The 11760-nt window shown below is 35.4% G+C and overlaps 1 protein-coding gene across 1 annotated transcript in view; it reads left to right on the forward strand.

Annotated features, from left to right (window-relative positions):
• Acss3 (acyl-CoA synthetase short chain family member 3) overlaps positions 1 to 11760 on the forward strand; it is a 189406-nt gene that overhangs the window by 114067 nt on the left and 63579 nt on the right. Inside the window, exon 8 of the mRNA XM_021205223.2 lies at positions 3989 to 4140. Within this exon, the coding sequence (XP_021060882.1) occupies positions 3989 to 4140 (152 nt within the window). The remainder of the gene's footprint in view (positions 1 to 3988; positions 4141 to 11760) is intronic.

Below are 11760 nucleotides of genomic sequence, written 5' to 3' on the forward strand. Positions count from 1 at the left end.
TCTCTCTCTCTCTCTCTCTCTCTGTCTGTCTCCCCACAAACACATACATAAAGATACATAAAGATGTGTAACAAATGAAGCTGTAGTATGTTTGCTTCATTTTCAGTGTTATTAGTATATAATTCCAGAGCCAATAATATTCTACTACATGAGAGAAGGTCATTAAAAAAGTATACAGTAAAGAAGCAATGACATGGATTTGAGCATAGGTTTTTACATTTTTTAGATGCTGGGTCTTCTTGCTGCATTTTGCTTTTGGTGTCTCTTTTTGCTTGCTTTTCAACATCACAACTTTAGAACTGTATTTTTACATTGAGTGATGGCCTATTGCAAGTCACTGAAATGAGAGCTATGCAGTTGGGGTCGTTTTCTACTGGCAGATCAGCATGGTTGCTACATTATTGAGTTCATTTGAAAGGCATTACAGAGGTTATATTTTGCTTATGTGCACGTTTGTTTATGTGGATGTTTGTGCAGAAGGTGCATGAGAGGAAAGAGTACCCAATAAAATCAATAAGGTATTGACATCACCTTTATTTAATGTTCATAAAGAAATGTGTCCCTGGAATTCGCTTCAGTTTTTTTTTTAAACAAACTATCAGCAATAAACTGACAGAATAACACTCCTGTATGCCTTCTATTTATTGGGCACACACCCTGCAGCATCGGTTATATGAGTATTTATAATATATATGTGTACATGTTCTTCCAAATCATTTTGGTCAGATTACATTAGTGTAGGGACTTCTCTGGATTTTTAACAAAATAGTTTCCATATCTAACCAACCCATATTGCATGCTCAATAAGTATTTGTAAAAATCTATGATAATTTAACATAACTTATTTTTATAACACCTAGGTGTTTTATGTTTTTTAATGCAATGTTTATACAGGTTCTGCTTGATGTTAACAAAAGTATTTACTTAGATGTTAATAATTATGTTAGACAGTAAGCTGTTTTAGGAAAATATTTTCTTTTATGTTATTTATTCTAATCAGTCTTGAGATTATATAAAAATGATTAGGAAAATAAATAAAATATATGTTTTCAGTAATATTAAAATAAAAACCATTTTTAATAATATCTAATTATCTTCTTGAAAATGTGGAGTAAAATTCAAATCAATGAGATGTTTCTAGTTCAATTAGTGTACATAGGATCATGAGACTGTATATGTCACTTTAAAGGCTCCTGGTAGTAACTCTGCATCATGGTTTTTTAGTCTTATGCTCAATAAATATAATGTTGGTATATATTTATTTGATGTGACATCAGAATCATAGTTATAATATATTATTCATAAAATGTTTGAGTAGTATTTCTAATATTTAGATTATCATTTTGTTTTTATCAGACGAGACAAATTGAAGACATTAGAAAAGAATCAAAGCCCATCTTTTGTGTAGATAGTCTCCCATGGCCCAATATGTTCATTGTGACACTTATGTCTTCTTTTAACTGACATAAATACAAGTATCAAGTTTGATCCATTATCATTTTCTTCTGACCCTGTCAAGCAGTGAGATTCTATTTTAGTTGACCATAGATTGTTTCTTTGTGGTGGTTACACAATATTAAGAGATCATCTCGGTATTGTTGACTTACCAAGCAAATATTGACAAAGTGGTTTATCCTTACTTCGTGGGCAAGAGAATAAGAAGATAGACAGGAAAAGTCAGTTTCATAAGGCTTATTTTATAAATCATTTCTATGTGGGTGAAATCAGGTTAACCAAATCACTATCCAGTGCTCTCACAAGATTGATTGATGCTTAAGGTACTTTGAAGACATATAAATCAAGAGTGTTTACCTTGCTTTATGAGAAAGAATAAAGTTGTAATATTATTCCTGACCGGTGGTCTTACAGCTCCAAAATTCATCTTACATTATGTGTGTGTGTGTTTTGCAGGCTTGTAACAGATAGCTTTCTTTTCTATTTGAATTTACTAAGCCATATAGAGGAGCAGTGATACAAATGGAAATTGATTCTAGGATTCATTACAATGAATTTCCAGTTGTAATAGATCATATTTAAACCATGAGAGTGAAAGCATTACTGGACTATAAGAGGCCTGAAAGGTTATTCTGTTTAAAGAGAAGAAATATAGTTACATTAAAGAACATTAATGGTGATTATTTAAAAACAAAACAAAACAAAACAAAACAAAAAAACCTAAGCCCTAATCATGTCTTATCAAATACCCTCTCTGAAATAAGAACTGAATCTAAATTATTGTCCAGCTATGATCTTCCTCAAATGATTGTCTTAGTTACTTTTCTATTTTCATGATAATATACCATAACAAAGGCAAGTTAGAGAAGAAACAGTTTATTTGGAGCTTACAATTTCAGAGGGTTAGACTCCATAATCATCGTTGTGGGGAGCATGGCATCAGGCAGGTAGGCAGGCAGGCAGGCAGGCAGGCAGATCACTGGAACAGTACCTGAGGTCTCACAACAGGCAGAGGGGGAGAGAGAGAGAGAGAGAGAGAGATGAATATTATGGACTTTTGAAAGCATAAAACCCTTTCCAGGGCCACACCTCTTCCAACAAGGCTACACCTCCCAATCTTTCCCCAAGAGTTCCACCAACTGAAGAGCAGTACTGTGGGTTCATCCTCACTCAGACCTCCACAATGATTGTCAGTTCTTTTCTTGTTCTGTTTGGAGAGATTTCTCAGTTTGCTGTAAGTTTGCTGCCTTAGTTGAGAATTTTCCATGTGAGTTTTCTAGAACCAAAGACCCCCTGGGAGCTTAGATGAGATTTGATCAGTGGACCCCAGCAAATATTATATAAGGTGCCCCATCTTTCAGGAATGTCTTATGTTCTCTAGAATATTCAAGGCAGCAAAAATAAACTAAGGTTACTATTTTCTTTTGTTAATTATAATCTGTGCCTAATATGTTTTACACTGAAAAATGTGTGTATATGTGTATACTTTTATTCAACATACATTAATAACCTAGGCACCTCGGTTTAAGAACAGGAGGTCTTGCAATGATGAGAAGAGATGGACAAAGGATGGAATAGGGATGAGTCAAGATTTCTGATCACTCCAAATAGTTGGGAAATTATTCTTTAAATCTTTCCTGCTTGTTTTTTAAAAGAGCATCTACCAACATAGTTTGTGGTTTTGACTTAAATAATTTCCAGCATTGTTCTTATCCATTATTTTTTCCAGCTATGTTCTTATCCATTATTTTTCAGTTGATGTGTGTGTGTGTGTGTGTGTGTGTGTGTATGTGTGTGTGTGTAAACATTTAAAGAGCAAATGGTATATAATTTTTGCTAGCATTTGGAAATTTAATTTGTAGAATTTTCTTTCCTTAGAGTCAGAACTTTAATTGTGAAAGCACAGAAATTATTGTGATTTTAACTTTTTTTCTCAAGAATTTCTCTTATCACTTTTAATGTTGGAAAATATAAATGTGTTAATATTGAGAAGACAATTATATTTCTCATTTACTTTATAGCCAAAAATTCTCTCTATATGATATTTTATATAAATACTAATATATGAATATATTGTTTAGGTATATTATGTAAAGTATTAATACATAATACATAATTGCATAATATATGTAATTATTTACATTTTATATTCATGCATATAATTAAATATATAATATGATATATAAATATATAACATATAATCTATATATGTCTATATATGACTTCTTAACATAGAGAAGATTCTATTATGTTTCTAATTTCAATGTGATACATACATCCAAATTTTTATCTTTCAAAACATTGAAAAATATTTAATTTATATTTAAAATCTCCCAAGATTCTAAAAGGGAGAAAATAGCCTGGGTAATTTTCTCTTAGCTTTGGATTATAACAGAACAAGGTAATGTTGTAGAATTAGGATTTGTTGAGAAGCTATCTTTGTTAATAGTGCTGTGTTAAATATGTATACATAAAAGTGTCGTGCAAATATGAGACATTTACCCAGTGACATTTTAAATGAATCTCATCCTAGGGAAAGCCTGTGGGAACACCGGATGCTGGCGCTTATTTCCGTGTGCTAGCGGAGCATGGAGTGGCTGCCTTGTTTACAGCACCAACTGCAATTAGAGCCATCCGTCAACAGGACCCTGGGGCAGCCTTGGGGAAGCAGTACTCTCTGACAAGGTGAAGTAGAGAAGCACAGAGAGAATGACATGAGAAGCTGAAGTCCACACGTAACTGCAGTCAGAATAGAACTGAGCATTATGTTTTGGTTGTGTAGTACCTCCATAGAAGGAGTAAAATATTTACAATATTGTTGAGAATGGCTCTGTATGTGTAACTGAGACTGTTGGATAACCTCTCATATTTTTAAGCATTTCCCTTCCTTCCTCCATCCCTTCCTTCCTTCTCCCTCTCTTTTTTTTTTCTTTCTTTCATTCTTTTTTTTTTTTTTTTTTTTTTTTTGGTGACCCTGTTTATATCTTAGCCTAGCTCTATTCTCTGATTCTGATTTCACATACATGTTATTTCAGTACCTAACTCTCTTCCAGAACTGTTAATATAAGTAGGTCTTAAATGGAGAGCTACATTACCTGAGTATATATAGACAGACATACTGTGAAGATTACTGTCCAAATTACATCTGTTTATGATGAGACCCATTATTCCACTTTAACTCTGTAATGGTATCCTGTAGATGCCATAGATACTTTTGTTACTTTGTTGATTAGTTGTGATGTGTATCTCCAAATATAAGTATTACAATTTACATCCTCAAGGCTGTTTCCAAACTCTGTGACATAGGTCACTGTGAGCATGAGCTAAAAGATGAGCTTTTGTTATTCTTCAAATTAAATATTAGGCTTGATTTAGACAGTTTGAATATTTGAAGTTAAATATCATGATACTTAAATTATAGGTTTCTGTGGCCTGAAGTAAATAGCTGAGATAAAATAGGATTTAAATCTGGCAGGATTCTTAGTTTTGTTTACTCATATTTAAAATTATTTTATATTGTGAAACAATAAACCTAGATTTACTTTTTATAAGTGTGCATAATATGACTCATTCACTACAATATTCTATTTATATCCATTTTGTGCCTTCATTTATCATACTTAGGATGTCCCTAACTTCAGTGCCAACTATATAAAATAGATTTTGGCAAAAATACTCTAGAACTTATGTAGAATACATATCCTTTTTTTTTTTTTACTTCTATAGCTTTATTCATTTTTTATTAGATATTTTCTTCATTTAGATTTCAAATACATATCCTAAGACACCTGTAGAGGTTTTAAGAAGGCATTTATTCTCCTAAATATCTATTCACTAACATAATATACACCAATTGAATGTGAGGCATGGAGTTATATTTGCCAGTAGACTAAAATGTCTTTTGTTTTCTTCTTTGTTCCCATTTATACATGGGTTTTTATGTATCATGTTCCACACAATAACACTCATTAAGTTAACACTTTTCACATAAATAACTACTCACAGGATATGAGAATTTATCATAAGCCTACTGTCAAAAACATTCTCATAATCCTTCTCCTCTATTGATAGGAACCTATGATATTTATGTCACATTTATCTGTTTTTACTTGATATTTAGGAATACTTAAATGCTCAGAAGACTTTTAATTTGTAAGCACTCCCAATATTGAAAATATTCTTATTAAAGAGTTTATTGGGGGCTTGCTTAAAGTTTTAGAGAGTTAGTCCATGGCCATCATGGCAGAGTCTAATACAGAAGGCAGCAGGCAGGCAGCACATGATGCTGTAACAGTACCTTGAAGCTTGCATGCTGAGGAAACAACCACAGGCAGAGAGAGAGAGAGAGAGAGAGAGAGAGAGAGAGAGAGAAACGCCAACTGGAGTGGCATGAACTTTTGAAACCTCAAAATATACCTCCAGTGACACACCCCTTCCAATAAGACCACACTTTCTAATCCTTCTCAAACAGTTCTGTCAATTGTTGGCCAAGTATTCAAACCTTCTATGGGGGCCATTCTCATTCACACTTCCATAGCACAGTCTAATGCAGAAGGAAATCAGGTGAGGACTTCAAGAAGGACATGGACTGTGCAGAGGCCATGGAGGAACACTGCTTTGCTGCTAGCTACTCAAGGCTTCCTCAGTCTGCCCAGTCCACCAGCCCAGATGTAACTCCACCCAAAATGTGCTGGATCTTCTCACATCAATCGCTGATTGAGAAAATTCACTAAAGACTTGCCCATAAGCCCATCTGGTAGGCACATTTTCTCAATTGAAGTTTTCTCTTCTGAAATGACTTTACTTTGTGTCAAGTTTACATACAACTACTTATCACAGACACTAAATGGATAGTTTCTAATGATGAAATGGGAATGGGTGAAATATCAAGAAATAAATATTCAACATCCTTAATACAAATTGAAACTGATATATATATATATATATATATATATATATATATATATATATAATACCCTTATTAAAGAGTGAACAAAATATGAACTAGACACAAGCGGCTTAGCATCTCATTTAGCAGAAGCATCTTCATAAGTAATAACTGTAAACATTTTCTTTATTTGGCCACTGAGTAAATCTAGGACTGGAGGACTTATGTATCTTGCCAGGAAGAAATTAATTCAGGTAATCTCAACAGGATTCACAAACTTGGACCACAGAGATGGTGTTTTGACCTTCATGTAATAAAAGTACCTTTTGATTTTCAAATTTATAACCTACACAAATAATGCTACCATTGAACTGTTTTAATAGATTCACATTTGGCAACTAAGGTTATGGTGAAAACTGAAGATATTCCAACTGTTTTATTTAAAAAAGAAAGTAATCAAGGTCCTCAAAGGTCAAACTTAGGTCAGCGTTTGAGTATTGAAAACAACTCAAACCTTCTCATATGACTATATGTGCATCAGTTACACCACATGTAATATATTTAATACTCACTGGATAAGATTAAAGGGAAAATAGAAAAGGAAACAAATAGGCAACACACACAGAACTTAATTTTAAATACTTTCATCAAGGAAAAATAAGCATATAGTAGGATGGATAGGGACACAAAACAAGCAGTGCCAAAGGGTTGAGGTAGATTAGTGAATTTACATATATACCTATACAACCATGATGGGATGCTGTGTTTGAGTAGAAGCCAGAATCACTTAACAGAAAAAGAAAATAATCGTTAAGAGTTATCTCAAAATACAAGGATAATCTTTACTCTATATTGAGAAAACATCTAAGCTATCCCTTTGACTGTGGGGAGAGTTTGTAACCCATGGGATGTGAGGTCGTGAAACCCTTCGACTTGGGAAAGCATTATTGTGCTGAGAATACTGTACATTCTTACACTCCTCTGAAAGCCCATTCATAGGAGAAGTGGCTGGACAAACAAGTGATGTGGCAGACTCAGATAGACTAGTGCCAACTGGTTTATCAAGCACAGCAAAATAATATTCCCCAAATAGCATTTAAAAATGCATCAAAAGGAGTTTGCTAGATCAAAATGATAAGGAAAGTGAGCTGTTGATGTTTCCCACAAGGAATGATTTATTTATAAATTTGTGAGTTACACATCATGTACCCCAATACCAGTCATCTCCCCATCCCTTTGTATCTACCTTTGCAACCTACCCTCGAAAAGGAAATGAATAAATAAATAAATAAATAGGATAAAAACCATCTCATCATGGAAGCTGCAGTGTGTCCCAATGTGTCCCACAGTATACCTTTTTGTCCACACATCTTTATTTACAAATGTTCATTTCAATGAGTCAATGGTCTGTTTCAAGGCCTCTTGGTCCTGCTCCACTGTCCATACTGGATCCTCAATGGGTTATTCTGTTGTTGACCTGTGTCATGAAGATCCTGCAGCTTTGGATCTATAGGACCTTCATGTGCTATAAATGGCACATCATGTACTATAAATGGCAGATCATAAATGGCATAGATGTTGGGCCAACTCAAAACTCTGGAATAGGCCTGGGGAGCAGCTGAGTTGTTCAGCCTTCCCATTTTTCCTGCACTGCTCCTAGTAGGCCACCCAGGGCTGAAGCTAGCAAGAGGCAAAGCCAGTTCTCTTGCACTCAAGACCTTATGGCTGGCTCATGCCAAGAGAGCAAGTTCTACTGTGTGCCCAGTCAAGGAGTGGGGCGCACTTTCCAGAGGACCACAGCTATTGAAAAGTGAGGCTGTTTCTCTTGCTCTCATGACCATATTGCCATCTCTCCTGAATGCATCAGGTGGCAAAGGAGAGAGGTTATCTTCCCTACTTCCACACCACCTCAGGGCAGGTGAGGGGCAGGGTTAGCTCTCTGGTACTCACTACCTCAGGTATGGCTCACCTTCTCCCCAGCCACCAGGACCTGCTCTACTTTGCTGCCAAAGATAGGGTCTGCTCTCCCAAATGCTACAGCTGGTGAGAGGTGGGGCCAGTCCTCTAGAATATGAAGCTGATAGGGCCAGCTCTGTATAGCTCTTGGACATCAACATGGTCCCAAGTGGCAGCCCAGACCAAGGATGTCAGATGGCAATATTATCCTTATCCATTGACCCATATCCCTGCTGCTGCATGGCTATTCAATATAAATACTGTTTTTAAAGTATGATTCGCAAAACATTAAGGAAAATATGAAATTTGACTACCATAATTTGTACAATTGTCCATTAAATTTTTTTTAATTAAAAGACATATACCAAGAGAAGAGGTTTATGACATTATATAATCATTTATATTTAATATACAGGATATATAGAGATTCTAAGTAAGGAAACAGACAACTCAATAAAGAAATGGGCATGTCAAAATGAATTCATGAACCAGGAAGCTAGAGCATGACAGGTTCTTAACTTTCATGAATGCCAAAGAAAATTCTAAATTGAATGAAATTGTATTTTACTCACATCATAAATCATAAACAAGCCCTGCAGTGGTGGCAGACACCTTTAATTCCAGCATTTGGGAGGCAGAGACAGGCAGATTTCTGAGTTTGAGGCCAGCCTGGTCTACAGAGTGAGTTCAGAAAAGCCAGGGCTATAAAGAGAAACCCTGTATCGAAATGCCCCTCCCCCCAAAAAAATATATCAAAAACGAAATTATAAATCAGTGACCTTCCTGACAAGGCGATAATACATCTTACATTGCTGCTGAGAGTTCATACTAGAAGTACTAGTAATATGTTTATACCCTATGCTCAACCCTTTGCTAGTATGGAGGGATAACAATGAAAGGCAAAGCTGCTCTTTGTTCCCTAATTCAGAATAGGCTGTTGCCATGGGATACTGTTCCAGGGCTCAGAGTCAACACCATGTGCTTTCTCATTCCCCCTGAGTGTGAGCTGTCACTGTGTCTTGTTAGGATTTATTCCTGCATGGCAGCTTTGCTAGACTCACCACAGCATAGGCTCAGAAGCATTTTCTTTCTTCCCTGCACCATAGCAGAGCTATGCTCTGTCACTTTTCCTATCACCGTCATCAGAACCAGAGTTCCCTACCCCCGAATTATTTGGAATATGTGCTGCTGAGATATGCCATAGACCTACACAGTGTAGTGCGTGAGCTGGATTCAGTTGCACACGAAGAGACTTAATTGTGCCTCTCTTCAGAAGTGCTATAGAACTTTTCAATATTCTTATTCCAAGAATCTGCTTCCACAGCTTCTTGGAGCATTTGGATCCCAGTGCCTAGTCTGATTCATCAACACAGCAACAAGCAATCATTAAATACTTTTTCCCAATTACTATGAAGCCAGCATCACTGCCGTCCAACTCTTGTAACCTAAATCATCAACACATCCATGGCCATTGTTAACATGGATCACCACTGAGTAACCTCATAAGACTAGACCACTTGTCCATGCAGCAACAAATGTCATATTCTCACCTACCAACCAGTATCTCAAGCCTTTATCTCTGGAAGCCACCCTGTAATGTTTGGGCAAAGTGATTCTAGTGATGAACACAGATGTCATGAACAGACCAAAAGAATATGAAAAGCGGTTGTAAGACATCACAGTAGAATATGATTTTCTAGTAACTGACCTCAAAGAAAAAGCCTATGAACTGCCACAATCATGTGTAATGTAATGGAAAGGTAGATTTCATAACAAAGAAATAATTCTTGAAACTAAAGAATTAAGTTGATTAAATAGAACAAACAATTTAGAGTTTTAGCTGTAAACTAGATAGAGCAGAAGAAAAGTTGCAGCTGAAGCTAATTCTTCTTTGGTGACTGGACCAAAAAGGAAACAAGAATTAAAAACAGTAGGGACAGTTGATGGGAACCAAGGATACCATTAAGCAGGCAAATATTCACATCTATGAGACTCAGTAGGAACAAGAACAGGAAGATTATTTAGTTAATGAAATAACTGAAAAATTGTCATTTTATAAGCTCTCTAAATAGTATAGAAAACACTACCTTCAAATATAACAATGCAGGATTATTGTTTACTTTACTGTCTGCTAATGTTATATATGCATTTCAGGATGATATTAGTCATCAACATCTTTTTAAAGCCTGTATCTGATAAAATCATGATTTTGTGTCTATTTTCCTGTCTTCTTTCTGTCATGTGAGTTTGGTTCTATGATAATTTCTCTAGTAAAGTAAAAAGTAATTCAGCTATGAATTGGGCTATCTCTACAGAAAACTCATTATTTGGCAGCCAACTATCCTAAAGAGAAATATTTCTGTCCATTTAGACATTAAGTGGTTGGATGCTAGACTAAAGTCTTGTGGAGGGACTTTTTTTTTTATACCCTAGCTTTCTTATTAGGAAATAATGTCAGGTGCTACAGATGAACATCTAGATGAATTACAACACCCTTTCCTACTGTAGACTTGGAAGAATAATTGCCTTTTCCTAAATCAGTATAATGTTTGGGAGCATATGAAAATTCTTAGCCTGTGAACACAGAGATTTCTTACAGTTTCTAAGCTTTTAAAATCCATTTCCCAGTGAGACTCAAGTACCTTCCATTATGTCTTCCTTTTTACTTACCTTTTTGGATTGGTCTGCGGATTGATGCATGGTTATTTTGTACTTTATGGCTAATATCCACTTATCAGTGAGTATATACCATACATGTTCTTTTGGCTCTGAATTGTCTCACTCAGAATGATATTTGCCTGAAAATTTCATGATGTTCTTGTTTTAAATATTGAATAGTATTCCATTGTGTGAATATACCATATTTTTAAAATCCATTTTTAATGGATGTTGAAGGACATCTAGGTTGTTTCAAATTTCTGGCTATTATGAATAAAGCTGTTATGAACATAGTTGAGCAAGTGTCCTTGTGGCTTGGTGGAGCATCTTTTAGGTATATGTCCTCTTAGTTTTTTATCTCAACCATTCTGACAGGTGTAAGATGGAGTATAAGAGTCTTCTTGATTTGTATTTTCCCGATGACTAAGGATGTTGAACTCAGCCATTAGAGATTCCTCTGTCAAGAATTCCCTGTTTAGAAAATTGAACATAGTACTACTGGAAGATCAAGCAATAGACATCTCAGCCATTAGAGATTCCTCTGTCAAGAATTCCCTGTTTAGAAAATTGAACATAGTACTACTGGAAGATCCAGCAATAGAGATCTCAGCCATTAGAGATTCCTCTGTCAAGAATTCTCTGTTTAGAAAATTGAACATAGTACTACTGGAAGATCCAGCAATACCTCTCCTGGGCATATACCCAGAAGGTGTTCCAACTGGTAATAAGGACACATGTTCCACTATGTTCATAACAGCCTTATTTATAATATCCAGAAGCTGGAAAGAACCCACATGTTCCTC

This window comes from Mus pahari, chromosome 9 (genome assembly GCF_900095145.1).
Source record: "Mus pahari chromosome 9, PAHARI_EIJ_v1.1, whole genome shotgun sequence".
NCBI lineage: Eukaryota > Metazoa > Chordata > Mammalia > Rodentia > Muridae > Mus > Mus pahari.